The sequence below is a fragment of the Pleurodeles waltl genome, chromosome 4_2, assembly GCF_031143425.1.
Source record: "Pleurodeles waltl isolate 20211129_DDA chromosome 4_2, aPleWal1.hap1.20221129, whole genome shotgun sequence".
Taxonomy (NCBI): Eukaryota; Metazoa; Chordata; class Amphibia; order Caudata; family Salamandridae; genus Pleurodeles; species Pleurodeles waltl.
Genome location: NC_090443.1, coordinates 1,047,060,807 through 1,047,086,832, shown reverse-complemented (window position 1 = coordinate 1,047,086,832; position 26,026 = coordinate 1,047,060,807). Strand labels below are relative to the sequence as shown.

Below are 26,026 nucleotides of genomic sequence, written 5' to 3'. Positions count from 1 at the left end.
CCCTGTACCATCTTCCAACTGTTTATGCCCATGGTGCTTCCATTTGGCACCCTAGCCATGCTAAACTTTCTTTTCATATCATCTCTTCTGTACACTAATGTGCTCATAAGTATTCAAATGTTCTCTGTAAAACACTCCAATACTGCCTGGTGCAGCTGTAGCACAAAATAAATAAAAAAAAATGCAGTAAAAAATGAAGGTAAGTACTAAGCATAAGGTTTAGGGCTGGTCTCACTGGTAACCTAAGATCTTGGGTTCCAACGATTGCACAAGCCCACGAAGAGCCTGTCCCATCACGTGCTTCCAACGTGCTAACCACATTCATCTTCCTTTTGGAGTGGGAGTGATATGACTCAGTAGTGCAGACCTCACCGATATTGCCAGGGATGGCCAGTGGGCAGACATCCCATCCAAAACAGACAACAAGACCTGTACAACTTCACTACGACCAGCAGACCTCAACCAGCCGCGTCATACCCTGGTAACTGGACCAGAGTCGAATACTGTGCTTGTGGGCAACATGCAAAACCTCCATGAAGCATCTCTAGGAATTCTAGTGGAAACCAGCCCCAGAGCTGGAGGATGCTCGGGGTTAGCCAGAAGATCTGAAAGTAGGAGCAGGGTGGCGGATGGTTTCTGCACTGTGGTCTTCTGTAGCTACAGTATCTTTTACTTACACGTCATGGTCTTAACCCCTCAATAGAGGCAGGAGAGAACGAACTTACTTTGTAACTGCTATTGCGTTGGAGACTTGAGAGGATATCCAGAAACAAGAGGATTGTTGCAGCCGCAGCGGTGAGGGAGCTGAAAACATTCATGACCGTAGTGGACTTCATCTAGAGAAGAAGAGGCAGTGTTACTTCGGGAACTCATGGAAGACAGATCTGTTGGGGGTTTCAGTGGTGGTGATAAGTGCTTTAGTTTGTTCCAATAGATGCAGAGTTGTAATGTAAAGTAAAATGGTGGGAGGAGTGTGATGTGGTGTTACTAAGGAGTAGGAATAGTTTCAGAGGTTGTTGTGGTGCTTTGTAGATGGACGGTTGAGTCATGTTAAGCCCTGCAGTGTTTTTTAATGGGCGGCAGGTAGTACTGTAGTTACCTTTAGCCAGAGGCCACAGACAACCACACAGTGGTGGACATCGCTCAATGGGCTAGTGGGACTGTGGTGGGAAAAAAGACGAAGTGATGCAGTGTCTTGATCAGAATAGGGTCGGGTTGGAATGTGTCCCACCTGAGCAGGAGTTGGATTAGGGAGAGAGGAGCTGGGGTAAATTTGTAATGGAAAGAGATGCAATGCCTCTCGGGTGATGCAGTCTCTCTCACTGAGATGTGGAGTTGGAATGGGAAATGATGCATTATCTTTCGACTGCACGTAGAGTTGGAATAGGAGGTGATAGAGTGCGCCTCAGCTGGAGGTAGAGTTGGAATGGGAGGTGATGCCATGTCTCTCTGCTAACGGTACAGTTAGCATGGAAGTGATGCGGTGCCTCTCAGCTGGAGGTAGAGTTTGAATGGAAATTAAGTGTGTTTTGGGCTGGAATTTGAGTTGATATGAGAAGTGTCTACCAGCTTATAGTTAAGTTGGAATGGGAAGTGACAGAGATCCTCTCACCTGAAGCAGAGCTGGAATGGAAAGTTATGCAATGTCTCTCAGCTGAAGGTAGAGTTTAAATGGAAACAGATGCTGTGTCTTTCTGTTGGAGGTTAAGTTGGAATGGTAAGTGGTACAGTGCCTCTCGACTGGAGGTTGAGTTGGGATCAGAAGTGGTACAGTGCCTCTCGGCTGGAGGTTGAGTTGGGATCAGAAGTGGTACAGTGCCTTTCGGCTGGAGGTTGAGTTGGGATCAGAAGTGGTACAGTGCCTCTCGGCTGGAGGTTGAGTTGGGATCAGAAGTGGTACAGTGCTTCTTGGATTGAGGTTGAGTTGGGATCAGAAATGGTACAGTGTCTCTCGACTAGAGGACCACTTGGAATGGAAGTGATGCACAATCTTGCAGCTGGAGGTTGAGTTTGAATGGGCCCTGGAGCAGTTTCTGTTGTCTGGGGGTAAGGCAGGAATGGGAAGTGATAAAGGGCCTCTTGATTGCAGGTGGAGTTGGAATGAGAAGTGTCTGCCATCTTGTGATTTCGTTGGAATGAAAAGTGACAGAGACCCTCTTGGCTGTCACAGTTTGAATCGAAATGATGCTCAATCTCTCCACTGGAGGTAGAGTTTGAACGGAACTAGGAGCGGAGGGCCAAATTTATTAAAGGTTTGTGTCAGCTTGCAGCACGCAGGGGGACGCAGGGCACCACAAAGCCTAAAATGAGATTTACCAAGCCACTCAAAGCCACCTTGTGTGACCCTGCGTGGCTTGGCAAATCTAGAATAATGCAAGGCAGCGCAAAACACCGCCTTGCGCAACTCTACAGCAGGGAAGAGTTCACTGGGATGATCGTGGGTGTTCCAACGCATCCACCCATGGATTTTGACACATTCCCAACTTTACTAAAACTGGTAGACCTGGGAATTCATCAGAACTGAATGCCTCCCCACCAGAGGCGCATTGAGGAGAAGTATCTTAATTTCTCTCGTTGTTTCCTCTTCCTAAGTAAGCTGGAATCTGCAACACACTTAGAAAGAAGAAAATGCCCCTGAAGATTGTTTTGTGCAGGAATGTGCCCCTCATTGCACAAAAACAATCCTTCCTATAACGCAGGCACCCTTACATAATGGTGATGCCCCATGATGCAAGGGTGCCTGCGTTGGCGTTAGTCAGCACATTGTGGACCAGCGCAGGCAGAGAGCAGGATCCGCCGTACAATGTTAAATACAGGGCATCCCATCTTTCAAGCAGGGCAGTGCACCAAGGTAAACGCTTGCTGCGTTGTGCTGCGTTACGCTGTGCGAAAGTTAGACAAATCTGCCAAAGTGTCTTTCTGTTGGAGATTGAGTTGGAATAGGAAGTGGTCCAGTGCCCTTCAACTGGAAGCTGAGTTGGTATCTGAAGTGGTGCGGTGCCTCCTGCTGGAGGATGAGTTGGTATCTGAAGTGGTGCAGTGCCTGTCGCTGGAGGCTGAGTTGGTATCTGAAGTGGTGCGGTGCCCCTGGCTGGAGGCTGAGTTGGTATCTGAAGTGGTGCAGTGCCTCCTGCTGGATGCTGAGTTGGTATCTGAAGTGGTGCAGTGCCTCCTGCTGGAGGATGAGTTGGTGTCTGAAGTGGTGCAGTGCCTCCTGCTGGAGGATGAGTTGGTGTCTGAAGTGGTGCGGTGCCACTGGCTGGAGGCTGAGTTGGTATCTGAAGTGGTGCGGTGCCTCCTGCTGGAGGCTGAGTTGGTGTCTGAAGTGGTGCAGTGCCTCCTGCTGGAGGATGAGTTGGTGTCTGAAGTGGTGCGGTGCCTCCTGCTGGAGGCTGAGTTGGTGTCTGAAGTGGTGCAGTGCCTGTCGCTGGAGGCTGAGTTGGTATCTGAAGTGGTGCGGTGCCCCTGGCTGGAGGCTGAGTTGGTATCTGAAGTGGTGCAGTGCCTCCTGCTGGATGCTGAGTTGGTATCTGAAGTGGTGCGGTGCCACTGGCTGGAGGCTGAGTTGGTATCTGAAGTGGTGCGGTGCCTCCTGCTGGAGGCTGAGTTGGTGTCTGAAGTGGTGCAGTGCCTCCTGCTGGAGGCTGAGTTGGTATCTGAAGTGGTGCGGTGCCTCCTGCTGGAGGCTGAGTTGGTGTCTGAAGTGGTGCAGTGCCCCTGGCTGGAGGCTGAGTTGGTGTCTGAAGTGGTGCAGTGCCTCCTGCTGGAGGCTGAGTTGGTATCTGAAGTGGTGCGGTGCCCCTGGCTGGAGGCTGAGTTGGTATCTGAAGTGGTGCGGTGCCTCCTGCTGGAGGCTGAGTTGGTGTCTGAAGTGGTGCAGTGCCTCCTGCTGGAGGCTGAGTTGGTATCTGAAGTGGTGCGGTGCCTCCTGCTGGAGGCTGAGTTGGTGTCTGAAGTGGTGCAGTGCCCCTGGCTGGAGGCTGAGTTGGTGTCTGAAGTGGTGCAGTGCCTCCTGCTGGAGGCTGAGTTGGTATCTGAAGTGGTGCAGTGCCCCTGGCTGGAGGCTGAGTTGGTATCTGAAGTGGTGCGTTGCCCCTGGCTGGAGGCTGAGTTGGTGTCTGAAGTAGTGCAGTGCCTCCTGCTGGAGGCTGAGTTGGTATCTGAAGTGGTGCAGTGCCTGTCGCTGGAGGCTGAGTTGGTGTCTGAAGTGGTGCAGTGCCTCCTGCTGGAGGCTGAGTTGGTGTCTGAAGTGGTGCAGTGCCTCCTGCTGGAGGCTGAGTTGGTGTCTGAAGTGGTGCGGTGCCTCCTGCTGGAGGCTGAGTTGGTGTCTGAAGTGATGCAGTGCCTCCTGCTGGAGGATGAGTTGGTATCTGAAGTAGTGTGGTGCCCCTGGCTGGAGGCTGAGTTGGTATCTGAAGTAGTGCGGTGCCTCTGGCTGGAGGCTGAGTTGGTATCTGAAGTGTTGCGGTGCCCCTGGCTGGAGGTCCAGTTGGATTGGAAGTGATGCACAATCTCTAAGCAGGAGGTAGGTTTGGAAAGGTAAGTGATGATGTGTCACTCAGCTGCAGGTAGGGCTGGAATGGGAAGCGATGTAGTGTCTCTCAGGTGGGGGTACAGTTTCTGTTGCAGTGATGCATTGCCTTTAATGTAGAAAGTAGTGCAGAAACAATTGGTAAAGTATTCATCAGCATGTTATATTATAAGTGCAGAGAATTATAAATGTTAGTTTCATTGTGTTAGATGAATTAGCAAAAGAGGACACAGTAATGGGATAGTTGTGTTTCTCAGCCTTCTTCTGGTTCCCGCAGCATCACTTACATAACACCTTGTCGAGTTGGAGTTGATCGTCATTCGGATGGTTAGACCCCCAGAAAAGATATACTGTTCAAAAGAATAAATAACTTTTTTAGTTCATGAGGTTGCAAGGATCATGTATGATGCGATGAATGACATTTACTTGAGCTATATTTCTGTCTAGCCCATTTCAATTTGCGGGGCTTCCCTGGTTGCTATAGTTACGTCTTCTCTTTCGGGAAGGCAGAATAGGGCTGTAAACAACTCTTGATGTGTAGATGTTTTGTTGTGTGCCTCTGGACTCCCCACCAGTGTTTGCTAATGGGTCAGGGTATGGCGCTAATATCAACATCTGGTGTTTCGATTTCTTGTTCCCAATTATTAAAGTGGCTTTGCGTGGCCTCATTGATATGAGTTCAAGGTTTGCGCTGCTACTGCATCACAAAATGTGACGCAACGGCGTGCAAGGGGCTCATAAATATACCCCCAGCTGTCTCTATTTCTTGTTTCTGTTATAGTTTAGAGGCTGACAGCCAGCCCTCTTCACTCACATGCTTGTTTGTGAGTCTTTACATTTTGTCTGCCCATGACAGTACACAGACTGGGACAAAGGGTCAGCCCACTTCAGCCACTGGCTAACTTCACGGAAACTGACTGCAGTCTTCTCTTTCACAAGGACCACATCCGCACACAAAGTAGTTCCATTCAGGGGCTGTAATGGGAATGTGGGATTTTTTTAAAACCAAAATGAACATGGCCAATTTTCTTTTAATCTGAAGAGGGCATTGCAGCTTCCCTAACACAAACATTTTCCTAAAACTATGACAAACCAAAAGCATTAACAAAGCCAAATGTTTGGCAGCCAGTGCCAAACCTATTACCTTTGTCAATGCTTGTTTAAAATATGCGTAGCATGTTTCCTAAACCTCCCTCCCCCATGCAACAGAGTAAGAGATGAAAACCTACAATTGACTTTTAGGTTTTCTGGTGCCCAAGAGTCCTGACCTCACGCCAACTATACAAATTCTGCCACATGCCCAATTTAGTTGTGAAAAAGGCACAAGAGTTGTACTTACAGTCGCAGAGCTCCAGAAAGGCACACCAATGCCAGCAGTGAAGGTTCCCCAATCATCTTGGAGGATGAAGAGAACGAGCCCCAGGGCCAGCCCGATGAAGCCAAGCAGGACCTGGAGATACTGTGAGACAATGACACTTCAGAAGCAGCCCATCACAAAGTATTCTGCAGCCCTGCTCTGGGTGGAAGGTGGTCTCTCCTTGCACCAGTACAGGAACTATAGTAACACTGGGAGGCAGTAATCCTGACCCACAGTGGGGAATATTTCATCCCCTCTCTTATGAATTATGGGTACCTCTGGTGGCATCTATTCTGCACTTACAATCAAAGACAAGCCGCGTACACAGACCTGGTAGAACCCTCCTCCCACCCCATCAACCCAGTTGACTTATAATCTGACTTCTCCCCTTCCTCACCTCACTTGGTAACACCAGTTTTCTCTCTGGGACCCACCCCACTTGTTTCCAGCCACAGATATTCATGCAACACTCAAAAAGCATTGGCAGAGCCAATAGGTCTCACCTTTGGGACCTATAGACTTTGTTAATGCCTTTTAACCATGCTGTAGAGGAACAGCAGAAAGCCTTTCTTGTTGATGATGTGCAGCATGGCAAAAAGGAAAAAGCCACAGTGGAGCGGCTGCCTTGGAGCGCATGTCATTTTGTAGATGCGCACGAGTCATACTGAGGCAGGGGCGCGCATGCGTCACTTACCGAAATGACGTGGCACCATTTTTTTAATTTACTGATCCAACATGGATCGGTACATTAAAAAAACAAGTAAAATGAATTTGCAAGAAACTATTCTTATTTAAGTGAAGGGACCAGCAGCAATTTAGTATCTGGCCTTCATTAAAAAATGTACATGGAGGTGTGACATAGGAGTGGGTCGGGGGAGAGGTGGGGAGTAAATAAAAATAACAGAGGGTGAAGGGAGGAAGGAAAAGCAGCACACAAGGAAGGGAGTAACTCAGATGGTAGGGGAAGAAGCACAAAAGGAAGAGAAAAACATAGGAGTGGGGAAGAATCACACGAGTGACAGAGAGCAACACAGTGCACTAGTGGGGTGGGGGAAGACAGAAGAATATGAGGGAGAAAGCTGGAAAACACAGGCACTCTCGAAGAGCAGTCAAGCAAAAAGAAAAAAGTTCCATAAAAGTGAGCAGTGGAACAATAGAAGCCAGTCGTCAGTATGAGAGATGGTAAAGATGCTATCCTCCGGGGGAATAGACAAATAGAAAATGGGCACACTGGAACAAGGAAAGCCATCAAATAGGAAGCTGACCTAAAGTCCATATGGCCAGACTTCATCTTGAGCAGGCGAGACTCCATCTTCTCTATTTTTGTAGAATCATCAATATGTGCCTTTGACACATATGTCGTCTGTCCTCATCTTTTTGAGAACCTGTGAAAGTGTTAACTCATTCGGACAATGACATTGATAAGACATAAGATGCACAGACAATGACTTCCTTAGAACACGTGATGAGACATCAGTCTGGGACACGTGCCTTGTTATCTCTAGTTCAAGGTTAGACAGTACATCTAAGACTAGCATCTTGATGCACATGGGTTATGTTGACATAGGTCAAAGGTCCGAAGGTTATGCCAGAAATTCCAGTCTTGGATGAGATATGGTATAAAAGGCTCTCCAATCGACCACTTGGGAGAAGAGGTCCTTCGCCCCAGATTATTGTGAAGGATGCCAGAAGATCTTGACTGCCAGAGTGCAATGATGCTGCTGTATCTTGTTCTGTGCTGAAAGCTGATACTGCGCCCAGTCCGGGAGGAGAAAAGCTACAGCTGATGTGTGTTTTCCTCTTGAGAGACCACTGGCTACCGAATGTTATTACTGCAGTGTTTTCCTGTAAACAGGTACTCAGTGCATTGATTCTCCCTTGTTCCTCTTCATCTCACGTGACCATTCTCCAGTTTCATGGAATCTCACACTGGCAACTTGAACACAGTACGTTGGTTGTTGGCTCAACATGTATCAAACTGTCATCAACTTGTCCAGAGAGCATCCCAAGAACCAGAAAGCTACCAGAAAAGCTCCCCTGGTATCCATGCTCTCCCCCATCAATCTCTACATCTTCATGTAACCCTGAGAAATGTTCTCATGGATAACACCAGCAAAACCTGCCAGGGACACAAGCTGTACTCGACAAACTCAGCAGCAAATTACATTATACAACTTAATACTTTTACATCAAGTGCCTGGGTCTAAACCAGCCGCAAACAAATTTCTCCATTTAGCAAATAACAACATAAAGCTTGATCCAAGATTGGCTGACCAACATGAAGAAAGACAGACTCATACCAGCAAAAGCATCAAATCACTTGAGTTCACTTCAGACACTAACGTTTCATTCAAGACACATAATTACAAGAAATCCAAGACAGCCTGACACTAATACACACAGCTGAGGAAGCTAAAGCACTATCTTTTTTAACTCAATTGTAGAATATCAAGGCCCTCCTCCTCGCCCACCTACACGGGGGGTGCAAAATATCAATAGTGCGTAAAAATACTGTCTGACACTAATATCATTAAAAAATCATGATGACAAGTTTATCGTAATAAATATAGCTGTTTTTAATTTATTTCGATTTTTATTGTTTTGTAATGTTTCATGATTTTGTGTGCTTTTTTATTAATGTTATAGTTGTTTCCCACGCAACACCTATGGATTTTAATGCATCCCTAAATTTACCAGAAGTGGCAGACCTGGGAATGCGTAAAATGCCTATGCCTCCCTAGGTCATTTTCTCCTCTGTGTGCTAATGCCTCACAGGATTGTTTTTGTGCAGGAAGGTGCCTCCTCCTGCATAAAAACAACTCTGCTTACTACGCAGGCCTCCTTGTACCAAGGTCTAAGGGTTCCTGTGTTGGTGCTAGGCAGCCAATAGTGCACCAGCGCTGGGAAATGACGCAAATTACCGTATAATGGTAAATATGGGGCATTCCGGCACTTTCCCTATCAGCAGTGCACCAAGGCGACTTTGTGCGCTGCGTGATAATTTCATAAATATGTCCCTTGGTTTTTAGTGACTCGATCTCACCCAACCTAATCATGTGTACTATCAGACAGGGGTGGCCCTGTACTCTTACACTGTACTGAAAGTGTATTGTTTAGGAATATTTAATACTTTTCAGTGGCAGCCCAGTGACCTGAGTCCCAGATTTGTATGGGGAACAAAGGGACTGCCACTAAAAGATCATGGAGGGACTGAGATACAGGAAGTCTCAGGCCACTCCATGGCATTTCCTACACTCACTCACTGACTCTTAACTGGATCACTCCAGGCAGGTCTCTCACCCTCATCCTGACTGAGGAAAAGGCAACAGGTCTCAGTGACAGCCTTTAAAGGCCTATCTTCTGAAATGTGTGTCTCTTCCCTGATATGGAAACCTGTATTGCTAGGTCTGTGCAGTGCATCTTGGCCTCAGATGGGACTGAAATACAGGCAGGGGTCAGATGTGACCACTGTCTGCTTTCCACGCCCTATACAACTGGACTGCACCTGGTCAGGGTAGGCATAGGTGAAGGTAAGTCTGCAGTTGGGCCCCATCATATGCGTGAATAAGGGATTCACACATAAACCTGCTGGCCAGCCACACCCTGGCAATTCAAATGTGGTAGCTCGAAAAGCAGCAGACGGTATGGTCTTGCTTCATTTACCTTGGAATGTTTTTTTGCAGTTTTGTTATAGCACAAACCTTTCCAGAGGGCTTCACAAGCGTACATATTCCTAGGCATGGGGAGATTGCATGATTTGCCTGTAATAACATGATACTGAGGTGAGGCCGGGATTCAAAGCTGGTTCCCCAGTTGCAAGGTTGGCAGCTGTGGCCACTAGGCCACATCCCAGCCTACAGTCCTCATTAGCTCCATGCTGCTGCATCTTGGGTATGCCAATGGGCGCAACAGTGGACTTCCCAGGCATCTAATCAGCAGTTAGACTAATCCCAGAATACCTCAGCTAGACAAGTCTTCATCTTAAGAGATGTGACCACATTCCCTCAGCCCTGAAGGCCCTACTCTGGATGCCACTCACCAAGAGAAGCTGTTCCAAGTCCGCTGCCTCCTCAGGAAAAAGGACCAACCTTCTTACAATCCAAACACAGCCTCCACAGTCACAAAGGAGCCCTTAGAGCCAGGAAGTCCTCCGCCTCCTCATTCTCAGGCTAAAAACTCTGTATAAAAGGGAATTGTTATTACTATCGACTCCAAGTCGATGGTAACCATGTGCAATTCTAAAAAGAGCACTCCCAATGTATTTTTAATGTGCCATGTAGCGCACATGCCCCTAGGCCATTTGTGGGCTTTACATGCGCACCACTCTTTTTTGGGGTGCATCAAGAGGGGCCTTAGGCCTATATGCACCCTTGGTTTGGCATTTCCTAATAGGAAATTGCAAATTTGGAAAGGCAAAACCATTCGTACCTATGGGCCTTCAGCCCCATAGGAACGAATGGTGTAGCATTTCCTAAATATCGACCTCCTAATATCAATTCCTAATCTGTAGGAATGGCTATTAGAAAAGCTCTATTTTGGTACATTCCATTTTGCATTTCCTAAATAGCGCTTTCTTAGGATAGGCTATTTAGGAAATGCAAAAACAGAATTTAGTACATATGGCCAAAGTCTGCACAAAGGAAGAAAGTGCTTTCAACTTCATTTCCACTACGTGCTTTCCATTCACGCCTTCTGGTTAGACAGTTTGCCTGCACTGGTGTTTGCTGTGTGAGAAGTAAATATGTGTGTATCCAAACTTACTCCTTTTTTCGTAGCCTTCACTGGTTCCGGTGTCTGCACTGAGGTAGGAGCCCGGGTTCTTGGAGGGAAATTGATGGGGATATTAAAATGATTAACTCCAGAGTTCGTATATCCTGAAGTTGGCAGACTTATTGATGACGCCATGCTGCCCCAGCAACTAAAACAAAAGACAACATTGATTTATAAGCTGTGTATAAAGACTCTGGGGGCATATTTATGACTCTGGTGCAACATGGTGCATGCGCAATGGATGCCCAAAATATGATTTATCAACCCACGCAAATCCACCTAGCGTGGCCCTGATTGACTTGATAAATCTGGAGTAATGCAATGCAGCACAAATCGCTGGGTTGTGCTACTCTGCCCAGGGAGGCATTCCATGGATGTTGCGTGGTTGTTCCCACATATCCACTCATGGATTTTGACTCATTCCAGATTCCCAGAATGTGCCAAAATGCCATGTCTTCCCAGGTGAAGCATAAGGAGGAGAAATAGCTTTATTTCTCTTAATTTTTTCCTCTTTCTATTTGTGCTGCATTCTGCAGGACAGTTGGAAAGAGGAAAGTGCCGCAGGGGGATTTTTTTGTGCAGGAAAACATTCATACTTAATATGGTGCAAGGGTGCCTGCGTACGGTTCCAGCACAGGGGCAAAGGCAGGGATGTGCCATATTCTTTTCAGTGCTGCACATTCTTGCCCCTTCCCTGTCTCGCAGCGCAGCATGGTGACTTGCTGCGCGACTTTGCCATGAATATAGCCCCAGTCTCTGAAGCGATGCCACTTTTGAGACATTGGCCATCAGTCCGAAGCACCAGACCCTGATGCAGTGGGTGTCAGGGGGCGAAGCCATCACTGGTGCAGCATGTGCAGTGGCATCGGGACCTTGAGGCGTTAGGAGCTACTGAACTTGATTAATGCTGAGTTTTACTACACAACTAGTAGGTAGGGGTGCATTTTCCTTGCTTACATTGTGACTCATTGCTACTCGACTGGTGTGTGTGTACATTGCAGGCTTGTGAAACCATCTCTCTTTCTCACACTCTCTCATTCTCCATCTCCGTAATACATCATTTGCAGCACCACACACCTTGAGGCATTTTCTGGGGCATGTCAGATGCAGAACACCTCTCTCATTGACAAGGCATTGCCAGGCACAAAAAACAAAGCACCTTATACAAACCTCCGAGGCAGAGAGGTTCTTTTCCTAACAAGCAATCACTGCACCTGGCCTGATGATGTGAATGTTCCTGCCACAAACCTAAATGGCTAGCAAATCATAATAAACCACTTCCTTCTTCAGAGCCTGATGCAGTGATTGGGCCTACTGCAGACTTCTCCCACTCACAAACCATAACGATCCATCCACACCTGAGCCTGCTACAGTGAGTGAGCCTCCTGCGGTCTTCTCTCACTAACAAACCATAACACACCATTCCCACCTTCAGAGCCTACTGCAGTGAGTGTGCTTACCGCGGACATCTCTCACTAACAAACCATAACACACCATTGTCACCTTCAGAGCCTACTGCAGTGAGTGTGCTTACCGCGGACATCTCTCACTAACAAACCATAACACACCATTGTCACCTTCAGAGCCTGCTGCAGTGAGTGTGCTTACCACGGACCTCTCTCACTAACAAACCATAACACACCATTGTTACCTTCAGAGCCTACTGCAGTGAGTGTGCCTACCGCAGACTACTGCCACTCACAAAACAGAACACACAATCCCCACCTTCAGAGCCTACTGCAGTGAGTGTGCTTACCGCAGACTTCTCTAACAAGTCATAACACGCCATTGCCACCTTCAGATCCTACTGCAGTGAGTGTGCTTACCCCAGACTTCTCTCACTAACAAACCATAACACACCATTGCCACCTTCAGAGCCTTCTGCAGTGAGTGTGCTTACTACGGACCCCTCTCACCAACAAACCATAACATACCATTGCCACCTTCAGAGCCTACTGCAGTGAGTGTGCTTACCCCAGACTTCTCTCACTAACAAATCATAACACACCATTGCCACCTTCAGAGCCTTCTGCAGTGAGTGTGCTTACCACGGACCCCTCTCACTAACAAACCATAACATACCATTCCCACCTTCAGAGCCTACTGCAGTGAGTGTGCTTACCGCGGACATCTCTCACTAACAAACCATAACACACCATTGTCACCTTCAGAGCCTACTGCAGTGAGTGTGCTTACCACGGACCTCTCTCACTAACAAACCATAACACACCATTGTCATCTTCAGAGCCTACTGCAGTGAGTGTGCCTACCGCAGACTACTGCCACTCACAAAACAGAACACACAATCCCCACCTTCAGAGCCTACTGCAGTGAGTGTGCTTACCGCAGACTTCTCTAACAAGTCATAACACGCCATTGCCACCTTCAGATCCTACTGCAGTGAGTGTGCTTACCCCAGACTTCTCTCACTAACAAACCATAACACACCATTGCCACCTTCAGAGCCTTCTGCAGTGAGTGTGCTTACCACGGACCCCTCTCACTAACAAACCATAACATACCATTGCCACCTTCAGAGCCTACTGCAGTGAGTGTGCTTACCCCAGACTTCTCTCACTAACCAATCATAACACACCATTGCCACCTTCAGAGCCTTCTGCAGTGAGTGTGCTTACCACGGACCCCTCTCACTAACAAACTATAACATACCATTCCCACCTTCAGAGCCTACTGCAGTGAGTGTGCTTACCGTGGACATCTCTCACTAACAAACCATAACACACCATTGTCACCTTCAGAGCCTACTGCAGTGAGTGTGCCTACCGCAGACTACTCCCACTCACAAAAGAGAACACACCATTGCCACCCTCGGAGTTTACTGCAGTGAGTGTGCGCAGACTTCTCTTACTAACAAACCATAACACCCCATTGCCACCTTCAGAGCCTACTGCAGTGAGTGTGCTTACCGCAGACTTCTCTCACCAACAAACCATAATGCGCCATTGCCACCTTCAAAGCCTTCTGCAGTGAGTGTGCTTACCATGGACCCCTCTCACTAACAAACCATAACATACCACTGCCACCTTTAGAGCCTACTGCAGTGAGTGTGCTTACCACGGACACCTCTCACTAACCAACCATAACACACCATTGTCACCTTCAGAGCCTACTGCAGTAAGTGTGCTTACCGCAGACATCTCTCACTAAACAACCATAACACGCCATTGCCACCTTCAGAGCCTACTGCAGTAAGTGTGCATATGGCGGACCTCTCTCACTGACAAACCATAACCCGCCATTGCCACAGTCAGATCCTAATACAGTGAGTTTACATACCACAGACTTCTCTTACTAACAAACCATAACATGCCATTTCCACCTTCAGAGCCTACTGCAGAGTGTGCCTACCAAATACTTCATCCACTCACAAACCATAACAATCCTTCACCATCTTCAGTGTCTACTGAAGTGAGTAAACCTACCGCAGACTTCTCCTACTCACAAACCATAACACACCATCCACACCTTCAGATTCTACTGTAGTGTGTACCTACTGTAGACTTCTCCCAGTCACAAAACATAACAATCCTTCCCCATCTTTAGAGACTGCTGCAGCGCGTAAGCCTACCGCAGACTTCTCTCACTCACAAACCATAACACACCATCCCTACCTTCAGCCTACTGAAGCGAGTGTGCCTACCACAGATTTCTCTCACTCACAAACCATAACACAGTATCACCACCTTCAGAGTCTACTGCAGTGAGTGCACCTACCACATGTTTCTCCCACTCACAAAAGCAACACGCCATCCCCACCTTCAAAGTCTACTGCAGTGAGTGTGCCTACCACAGGTGTAAGGAAATGCCTCCTTGGCATGGTTACCCCCTGACTTTTTGCCTTTGCTGATGCTATGTTTTGAATTGAAAGTGTGCTGAGGCCTGCTAACCAGGCCCCAGCACCAGTGTTCTTTCCCTAACCTGTACTTTTGTATCCACAATTGGCACACCCAGATGAGTCCCTTGTAAATGGTACCCCTGGTACCAAGGGCCCTGATGCCAAGGAAGGTCTCTAAGGGCTGCAGCATATCTTATGCCACCCTGGAGACCCCTCACTCAGCACAGACACCCTGCTTGCCAGCTTGTGTGTGCTGGTGAGAACAAAACAAGTAAGTCGACATGGCACTCCCCTCAGGGTGCCATGCCAGCCTCTCACTGCCTATGCAGGTATAGATAAGTCACCCCTCTAGCAGGCCTTACAGCCCTAAGGCAGGGTGCACTATACCATAGGTGAGGGCACCAGTGCATGAGCACTGTGCCCCTACAGTGTCTAAGCAATACCTTAGACATTGTAAGTGCAGGGTAGCCATAAGAGTATATGGTCTGGGAGTCTGTTTTACACGAACTCCACAGCACCATAATGGCTACACTGAAAACTGGGAAGTTTGGTATCAAACTTCTCAGCACAATAAATGCACACTGATACCAGTGTACATTTTATTGTAAAATACACCCCAGAGGGCACCTTAGAGGTGCCCCCTGAAACCTTAACCAACTATCTGTGTAGGCTGACTGGTCCCAGCAGCCTGCCACACTAGAGACATGTTGCTGGCCCCATGGGGAGAGTGCCTTTGTCACTCTGAGGTCAGTAACAAAGCCTGCACTGGGTGGAGATGCTAACACCTCCCCCAGGCAGGAGCTGTCACACCTGGCGGTGAGCCTCAAAGGCTCACCCCTTTGTGCCAGCACCGCAGGACACTCCAGCTAGTGGAGTTGCCCGCCCCCTCCGGCCCCGGCCCCCAATTTGGCGGCAAGGCCGGAGAAAATAATGAGAAAAACAAGGAGGAGTCACTGGCCAGTCAGGACAGCCCCTAAAGTGTCCTGAGCTGAAGTGACTCCAACTTTTAGAAATCCTCCATCTTGCAGATGGAGGATTCCCTCAATAGGATTAGGGATGTGGCCCCCTCCCCTTGGGAGGAGGCACAAAGAGGGTGTACTCACCCACAGGGCTAGTAGCCATTGGCTACTAACCCCCCAGACCTAAACACGCCCTTAAATTTAGTATTTAAGGGCTCCCCTGAAACTAAGAATTGAGATTCCTGCAACTTACCGAAGAAGAAGACTGCTGAGCTGAAAACCCCTGCAGAAGAAGAAAGAAGACACCAACTGCTTTGGCCCCAGTCCTACCGGCCTGTCTCCTGCCTTCTAAAGAACCCTGCTCCAGCGACGCTTTCTCCAGGACCAGCGACCTCTGAATCCTCAGAGGACTGTCCTGCTTCCAAGAGACCAAGAAACTCCAGAGGACAGCGGCACTGCTCCAAAAGAACTGCGACTTTGTTTCAAGGAGCAGATTTAAAGACCCCTGCAACTCCCCGCAAGAAGCGTGAGACTTGCAACACTGCACCCGGCGACCCCGACTCGACTGGTGGAGAACCAACACCTCAGGGAGGACCCTCCGGCGACTCCAAGACTGTGAGTAACCAAAGTTGTCCCCCCTGAGCCCCCACAGCGACGCCTGCAGAGGGAATCCCGAGGCTCCCCCTGACCGCGACTGCCTGAACTCCATTTCCCGACGGCTGGAAAAGACCCTGCACCCGCAGCCCCCAGCACCTAAAGGAACGGAACTCCTGTGCAGGAGTGACCCCCAGGAAGTTCTCTCCCTTGTCCAGGTGGTGGCTACCCCGAGGAGCCCCCCCTTGCCTGCCTGCAACGCTGAAGAGATCCCTTGATCTCTCATTGAAAACCATTGTAAACCCGATGCGTGTTTGCACACTGCACCCGGCCGCCCCCGCACTGCTGAGGGTGTACTTTTTGTGCTGACTTGTGTCCCCCCCGGTGCCCTACAAAACCCCCCTGGTCTGCCCTCCGAAGACGCGGGTACTTACCTGCTGGCAGACCGGAACCGGGGCACCCCCTTCTCTCCATTGAAGCCTATGTGTTTTGGGCACCTCTTTGACCTTTGCACCTGACCGGCCCTGAGCTGCTGGTGTGATAACTTTGGGGTTGCTCTGAACCCCCAACGGTGGGCTACCTTAGACCCAAACCTGAGACTTGTAAGTGATTTACTTACCTGACAAAAACTAACAAAAACTTACCTCCCCAGGAACTGTGAAAATTGCACTGTGTCCACTTTTAAAACAGCTTATTGTGTTTTATGTAAAAAGTATACATGCTAATGTAATGATTCAAAGTTCCTAAAGTACTTACCTGCAATACCTTTCAAATGAGATATTACATGTAGAATTTGAACCTGTGGTTCTTAAAATAAACTAAGAAAATATATTTTTCTATAACAAACCCTATTGGCTGGATTTGTCTCTGAGTGTGTGTTCCTCATTTATTGCCTGTGTGTATGTACAACAAATGCTTAACACTACTCCTTTGATAAGCCTATTGCTCGACCACACTACCACAAAATAGAGCATTAGTATTATCTCTTTTTGCCACTATCTTACCTCTAAGGGGAACCCTTGGACTCTGTGCATACTATTCCTTACTTTGAAATAGTGCATACAGAGCCAACTTCCTACAACAGGTTTCTACCACTCACAAACCATATCAAGACATCCCCACCTTCAGAGTCTATAGCAGTGAGTGCACCTCCAATATACTTATACCACTCACCAACCATAACAAGCCATCCCCACCTTCTGAGTCTACTGCAGTGATTGTGTTTACTGCAGACTTCTCCCACTCATAAACCAAAGCACACCATCCCCACTTTCATTGTCTACTCCAGTGAGTGTGCCAACCGCAGACTTCTCCCACTCACAAACCATAACACGCCATTACCACCTTCCGAGTCTACAGCAATGAGTATGCCTACCCCAGGCTTCTCTCATTCAGAAACTATGACACGCCATTCCCACCTTGAAAGTCTACTGCAGTGAGAGTGCCTACCGCAGACTTCTCCCTCTCACAAACCATAACACGCCATTCCCACCTTCTGAGTCTACTGCAGTAAGGGTGCCTACCGCAGGCTTCTCACACTCACAAACCATAACATGCCATCCCACCTTCAGAGTCTGCTGCAGTGACTGATCCTATTGCAGATTTCTTTCACTCACAAACCATAACAGTCCTTCCCCATCTTCAGAGCCTACTGCAGTGAGTGTGCCTACTGCAGACTTCTCTCACTCATGAACCATAACACGTCATCCACACATTCAGAGTCTACTGCACTGAGTGCGTCTACCACATATTTCTCCCACTCACAAAAAACAACATGCCATTCCCACCTTCAAAGTCTACTGCAGTAAGTGTGCCTACTACAGATTTCTCCCACTCATAAATCATAACAAGTCATCCCCACCTTCAGAGTCCACTGCAGTGAGTGTGCCTACCAGGACTTCTCCCACTCACAAACCATAACACACCAGCCCCACTTTCATAGTCTACTGCAGTAAGTGTGCCTACCGCAGTCTGCTTGCACTCACAAATGATAAAACGGCATCCCCACTTTCAGAGTCTACTGCAGTGAGTGTGCCTACCGCCGGCTTCTCCCACTCACAAACCATAACACACCATTCCCACCTTCAGAGTCTACTGCAGTGAGTGTGCCTACAGCAGACTTCTCCCACTCACAAACCATAACACGCCATCCCCACCTTCAGAGTCTACTGCAGTGAGTGTGCCTACCGCAGGCTTCTCCCACTCACAACCATAATACGCCATCCCCGCCTTCAGAGTCTACTGCAGTGAGTGTGCCTACAGCAGACTTCTCCCACTCACAAACCATAACACGCCATCCCCTCCTTCAGACTCTACTGCAGTGAGTGTGCCTACAGCAGACTTCTCCCACTCACAAACCATTACACACCATCCCCACCTTCAGGGTCTGCAGCAGTAAGTGTGCCTACCGCAGGCTTCTCTCATTCAGAAACCATAACACAACAATCCCACCTTCAGAGCCTACTGCAGTGAGGGTGCCCACTGCAGGTTTCTCACACTCACAAGCCATAAGGTGCCATCCTCACCTTCAGAGTCTACGACAGTGAGTGTGCCTACCCTATGCTTCTCTCAATCATGAACCATAACAAGCCATCCACACTTTCAGAGTCTATTGCAGTGTGTGCCTACCGCAGAATTCTCCCACACACAAAGCATAACAATCCTTCCCCATCTTCAAAGTCTACTGCAAGGAGTATATAAGATCATATCTTTTCTAAGATGGAAGTTTCCCTCATCACCTTGGGAATGTCTGGTGCAGCCAATGTGCATCAATATGCAAGTCTAATATGCATTCTTATAAACAAAAAATATGACAATTTAGACTACACTGTTTTGGCTATTGTTCTTGTTTAATCTTGAAATAGAAATAGAAATAACAAGGCATTTGTTCCATGCTGATGTTGCATTACATGTTTTATCAGTGTCACTGTCTGAGTGACTTGACTCTTTCACAGGTTTTTGGAAAGATTAGGACAGATGACATCTGTATCAAAGCAGACATACTGATGATTCTGCCAAAAATAGAAAGAAAAGTGAGCATTGGCCTGCTCAAAATGGAGCCTAACCTTATGGTCTTTATGTCATCCCCGGTTTGTACACCTGAAGTGAAATGTCACATGGGTGGAGAGATTTATAGGGATTTATGTATTGATAGGGATATCCATGCTCTCAAAACACTGCGATATAAAATCCTAAATTTAAACTAATCTCTTCATATACATATAAAGCATAAAATGAGTATACATAAATAAAACTTCAGAAAAAATGCAATTTCATAAGATAACAAGAAGGAACGCAATGAGCTGTACAGGAATTCCTTTTTTAAGCCTTGCATGTTTCAAGCAATAAAACATTAAACATTAAAATACATGAAAGCCATTATAAAAGATATTAGCATAAAAGGATTACGTCTGTTAAGAGAGATTCATGTTGGCGACTAAATAGATCAGGCATAATCCTGACTATACAAATGAAAAATTATCCTGCTTTAAAAAGAAAAAAAAAAGAAAAATTGTTTATTTAGAATCTTCAGCTTCATGACACAGGCCCTCATTACAACCCTGGCGGTAAATCCCGCTTACTGACGTACTGAAGGCCGCCAACATACCGTGGCTGCGGCGGAAATCCGCTACTGGTATTCAGACTCACATCTCGTAATCCGCCACAATACAGACACCCACACAAGTCCGCCACACCAAAGGTCAGTGATAAACTGGCGATACCAAAACCAACACCGTCATGCCAACAAGAATACGCCCACACTATCACGACCCACGAATCAACGCGGTGGTCTTTCAACCGCAGTAATCCATTTGCGGTACATACCGCAGCGCTCAAAATACACACACACTTACAAAACACAACCACATTGGACAAATCAAAATACACACACCGGTTACACATACACACACAACACCGACACACTTTCAAGACCACACCCACATTACCCACAACCCCTTACAATTACATTTTTGTGATGAAGCAAAGAGAGAGAATAGCAAACACTACACCAGCATCAACAAGCACACAACACCATCACTCATACAACATCCACGCACTTCAAACAACACACCCCAACACAACACATCACACAGCACAACAAACATCACCTGACACATTACCCACACCACATCATGGCACCTCAAAGACACCCCAGGTTTTCTGAGGAGGAGCTCAGGGTCATGGTGGAGGAAATTATCCAGGTAGAGCCACAGCTTTTTGGATCACAGGTGCAGCACACCTCCATTGCTAGGAAGATGAAGCTATGGCAGAGGATCGTCAACAGGGTCAATGCAGTGGGGCAGCATCCAAGAACACGGGATGACATCAGGAAGAGACGGAACGGCCTACAGGGGAAAGTGCGTTCTGTGGTTTCAAGACACCAGATTGCTGTACAGAGGACTGGTGGTGAACCCTCACCTCCTCCCCCACAATTAACAACATGGGAGGAGCAAGTCTTGGCAATACTGCATCCTGAGGGCCTCGCAGGAGTAGCAGGAGGACTGGACTCTGGCAAGTCATATCTTAACTACCATATCCCCCCAACCCACCTGCATGCCATCACATACCCCCACCCTCACCCTCACCCCCATCACTCCAACACCTCACATATGCCCCACTATCACAACCCACCCATCCCAATACCAAGCCCTGCATGCAACACTAAAGCATGGACACCCATTACCAAAGCATGTCCTGTACAGATACCCACACAGACCCCAAAACACTAATCACACAATGGCAAACACAACAATGCAAGCACAGGAGTAGAGGGTAACTCACCCAATGCACAAGATGGCACACACAGATACAATAACTATGCATTTACACCCCAACAGGACCCATACCCAGCGTCACCGGACAGGAGGTGCCAGACATATCCAGTCCCCCCACAGAAGAGGCCCACAGTGACGACAGCAGCTTTGCACGCCTGGATCAAGATGACCAGCCCGGCCCATCAGGGACCTCTGGACAGTCGGTTCCCCTGCCAATGTCACAAACCACCACAGAGCCTCCTCCCTCTGGAAACACCACCACAGCACCCACCCAGCGGGCCCATCCCTCTGTCCCCAGGACACGTCAATCAGCAGTGTGTCCACCACTACAGGGACCCCAGGCAAACCCACCAACCCAAGGCAATCAGGGACCTGGGGTCAGTGGCAGTGGGCACACGGTTCAGGGGACAGAGGCACAGGATAACAGGGAAACTGAGAGGACTGCTGTGCGACAGGGGGATGACAGGCCCAGGGAACCCACTCTCCATGAGGCACTCTCCAACATCATGGGAGCATACCATCATTCCCAGGAGACCGTGGGCACGGTACTGGCCAAGTTTCAAGAGACCCAGCGGCTGCAGGAGGAACACTACCTGGGGATCAGGGAGGACTTGAAGTCCATCAACACCACCCTGGTCACCATTGCAGGGGTGCTGGCAGACCTGGCCAACACCATGAGGGACACAGTGGCACACAAACGGGCCCCTGACACTAGCCTGAACGATGAACAGCCCTCTACCTCCACCGGCACCAGTGGACAGGAGGCACCGCCACAGGAACAACAGGCCACCAGCACCCCACCCCCTGCAGAAGGAGAACCACCCCACAAATGGTCCCTGAGATCCAGGAACAAGACATAGAACATTGCCAAGATCCCCACCAGGAAATAAGACTCTCCTGATTGTCACCCTTTTGTCACACTTTGTCACCCTGACAACTTTGAACTGCCATTACTCCACTTCCTATGCCCCTTGGACAATGAATCTGTGAGACCAAGAGACTGAACTCTACCATGGACATTCCTCCACCATCACACAAGCCCATTGCACACCCCCCTCTACTTATTAGCACAGAAATAAACACCCTTGAATCACAAATCAATCTGGAGTCAGTCTGTACTTTCACAAATGTGTAATTGCAACCTCTCAGAAATACAGCAATGTCAATGTTCATGTTCACATACCAATGGTACACAGTTGTTGGGAAGCAGTAAACATAGCAGAAGGCACAAAGTGGGACCCAGATCTGTGAAATGGAAAGGCAAAGTGACATGTCAGGGTCCATACACAGAGGTAAAAAGGCAGATTCATGCCATGTCCTACAGTAGTAGGAGATGTGAGAAGCAGTGCCATCCTCTCACCTGTGTCTCACTGGAAGTATTGCATGATGATGTTGTTTCGGTTGTCTCTATCTTCTTCTTCTGCCTCCTCTTCTTCACTGTCCACAGGCTCCACAGCTGCCACAAGACCAGCATCAGGCCCATCCTCCTGCAGAAAAGGCACCTGGCGTCGCAAAGCCAGGTTGTGCATCATACAGCAGGCCACGATGATCTGGCACACCTTCTTCGGTGAGTAGTATAGGGAGCCACCTGTCAGATGGAGGCACCGGAACCTGGCCTTCAGGAGGCCGAAGGTGCGCTCCATTATCCTAGCCCATGTGCCTCATTGTAGTGTTCCTCTGCCCTTGTCCTGAGTTTCCGCACTGGGGTCAGTAGCCATGACAGGTTGGGGTAACCAGAGTCACCTGCAAATATTTAGGGACAACTGTTAGACATCCTCCAACCCTTAGGGACTCTCCCATACCCAGACACCTATGTCAACTGTATTGGGACCTATTAGCTACACCCGGTGCCTCTGGAGTTGCCCCATCACATAAGGGATGCTGCTAAACCTCAAAATGTAAGCGTCATGCACAGAGCCAGGATACTTGGCATTCACATGGGAGATGTACTGGTCTGCCAAACACTCCATTTGCACATTCATTGAATGGTAGCTTTTGCGGGTTCTGTACACCTGTTCATTTCTGCGGGGGGGACAAATGCCACATGTGTACCATCAATGGCACCAATTATGTTGGGGATATGTCCCAGGGCATAGAAGTCACCTTTCACTGTGGGCAAATCCTCCACCTGAGAGAACACAATGTAGCTGCGCATGTGTTTCAGCAGGGCAGATGACACTCTGGACAACACGTTAGAGAACATTGGCTGTGACATCCCTGATGCCATGGCCACTGTTGTTTGAAAGGAACCACTGGGCAGGAAATGGAGTACTGACAGGCCCTGCACTAAAGATGGTATTCCTGTGGGATGGCGGATAGCTGACATCAGGTCCAACTGGGCACACAGTTCCTGGATTGTGGCACGATCAAGTCTGTATGTGATAATGATGTGTCTGTCTTCCATTGTCGACAGGTCCACAGGGGTCTCTACACCAGAGTTTGCTGCCATCTCATCACCTGCCCCAGCGGACGTGCCCTATGGAGGAGAAGGGTGAGCAGAGGGTCATACACCACATAGGTTTCACAAGGCTGTTTAGCACAATCGTGATATAATCGGTGTGTGCCTTTGTCTGCCCGTATTCCTGACCAACAGTGCTGTGACGCAGTTAGTTGGCCTGCCATGTGGCCCCCTGAAATGGCGGCTGCCTGACCTGTAAGGAGGGACAAGGGGAAATGAGGTAAATGCGCTGGCGTTGTGCAGCGTCGCGCTAGGTGGTCGAAGACCACTGTGCGATTCAGCACTGGTTATCATTGGCCCCTATGGGTTCCAGGAGCGAATGACGATGTACACTGACGGTGACGGTACGCACCGCAGCGGACGTAACCTCCATTTTCTATCTGGTCACTCACTTGATACCTGAGCTTCAACAGGAGAGGACCTACACTGCAAGTGCTGGAAGCGACAATGGCTACAGTGTCTGGGGAAAGGGTCCCTGCCTTTACTGCTGAGGAGTTGGACAAACTGGTGGATGGGGTCCTCCCCCAGTACACGCTACTCTACGGTCCTCCAGACAAACAGGTGAGTTAACTGTGTGCATGGTGGATGACACATGAATGTATGGGGGTGTCGTGGATTGAAGAGACGGGGGGCACAGCCCAGCATGTGAGGATGGTGAGTGTATGCTTTTCTGGGCCAGGGTGGGAGATTTGTGGGCAATGAGTGAGAAGAACCGGACGGGGGAGTAACATCCATTCTTACTTCACTATTCCTCTAGGTCAGTGCCCACCAGAACAAGGGTATTTGGCGTGCCATCGCCAAGGAAGTGCGGACCCTGGGGGTCTACCATAGATGGAGCACCCACTGCCGCAAAAGATGGGAGGACCTGCGCCGCTGGACCAAGAAGATGTCGGGGGCCCAGCTGGGGATGGCCTCCCAACGTGGAAAGGGTGCCCGTCGCACCATGACCCCCCTGATGTACCGGATCCTGGCGGTGGCATATCTTGAGTTGGATGGGCGCTTGAGGGCATCACAGCAGCCACAAGGGGGTGAGTACCGTCTCATTCAGCTGACTCTGTGCGCTTTATGAGGTGTCTGGGTGGGGGAAGTGGGCTGTGGGTTCCCCGAGTCCAGGGCAGACGTGCCAAGGTAAATCCATTGTTTTGAAGGCTCAGTGCCACTCCAACCCCAAAGGTGGTAGTTGCCCTTTACACCTAGTCAGGCTTCTATGGGTTCCAGCTGTGCATCAAATGGGTTTAGACAGAGCCCCCATGGGCATGTGCTTTTCCCCGGCACTGTTAGTGCATGGGCTAGTGCATAGGGCTGCTCCCTGTGTGTTGTGTCCGCCAACGGTAGTGGTGTTGCAGGCATTGACCATGTGTCTCTTCTGTCTTTCCCCCCCTTTTTGTGTTGTCACCCTATCCTTGTGTGCATTAGGATCATCTGGCGGAGGAGCATTGGCACCGGCGCAGGAGGGAGCTGCAACCCACATGGCCCAGGAGGGTGAATTTACGGAGTCTGAAGGCACCAGTGGGACGGAGGGTGAGGGGAGCTCCACGACGGGGCCCGGAGTAGACACCAGAAACAGCGACTCCTCCTCTGATGGGAGCTCCCTTGCGGTGGCGGGCACCTCTGTGCCCACCGAAACAACAGGTACATCCGCCACCCCCCCCACCAGCACTGCCCTCCCAGCAGCCCCTCACCTCCGGTCCTGCCCCAGTCAGCCCTGCTGCCCTCAGTGAAGAGGCTATTGACCTCCTGAGATCCCTCACTGTTGGGCAATCAACCATTTTGAATGCCTTCCAGGGTTTCGAGAGGCATTTGCATCAAACGAATGGATACCTGGAGGGCATTCATTCTGGCGTGACGGCCCAACAGAGAGCATTTCAGGCTCTGGCCTCAGCACTGATGGCAGCCATTGTCCCTGTGTCCAGCCTCCCCCCTCCAACTTCCACTACCCAGACCCAATCCCCTGTACCTCAGCCTATCCCAAGCACACCATCAAACCAGCATGCACACTCAACACACAAGAGTGGACATGGCAAACATAAGCACCACATATCCCACAGGCACTCACACAAGCACCATCCCCATGCAGACACACCAACATCCACTGCCTCCACTGTGCCCCCCTCGTCCACGTCCTCATCCTCACTCCCTGTCTCGTCTTCACTCACACCTGCATGCACATCCTCAGCCACTACCTCCATCACCAGCACGCCCATCACCACACACCACTCATGTGCACTCACCACCCCCACTACCATGCCCATGTCCCCTGTGTCCTCTCCCAGTGTGTCTCTGAGCCCTCCTCCCAAACTACACAAACGCCGGCACACCCACCCAACAGCCATCCACTTCACAACAGCCTCTGGCCCATGCACTTTCACCCACATTCAGCAGACGTACACCTCCTACAACCACTGCCTCTTCCTCCACTCCCAAACCCCCTCCATCTTCCCATCCCAGTGTGTCTAAAAAACATTTCCTGGTTAACATTGACCTCTTCCCTACACCTCCCCCCGTCCTTCCCCTAGGGCCAGGTGGTCCAGGTCCCAGCCCAGCACCTCAGCCACCAAATCCTCCAGCACTGTGGTCTCAGCAAGTCCTGTAATATCGGGGGCGGCACCCATCAGGGCTGCCAGTGTGCCACCTAGCGAGGCCAAGGATTAGCCCATTCCGCCACCTGCCAAGGTGAAGAAGGTGCCCCCATGCTGTAGGGAAAAGCTGCACCAACCACCCAGCAA

General features: G+C 49.2%; 1 protein-coding gene across 1 annotated transcript in view; it reads right to left on the bottom strand.

Moving 5' to 3' along the window:
• The window catches only part of LOC138294262 (membrane-spanning 4-domains subfamily A member 15-like), a 67,616-nt gene that overhangs the window by 23,965 nt on the left and 17,625 nt on the right, over nucleotides 1–26,026 (bottom strand). The window contains exons 2-5 of the mRNA XM_069233377.1: nucleotides 10,650–10,806; nucleotides 5,871–5,990; nucleotides 4,819–4,881; nucleotides 726–836 (exon numbers count right to left, since the gene is read on the bottom strand). Of these exons, the coding sequence (XP_069089478.1) occupies nucleotides 726–836; nucleotides 4,819–4,881; nucleotides 5,871–5,990; nucleotides 10,650–10,793 (438 nt within the window). The 5' untranslated portion in view covers nucleotides 10,794–10,806. The remainder of the gene's footprint in view (nucleotides 1–725; nucleotides 837–4,818; nucleotides 4,882–5,870; nucleotides 5,991–10,649; nucleotides 10,807–26,026) is intronic.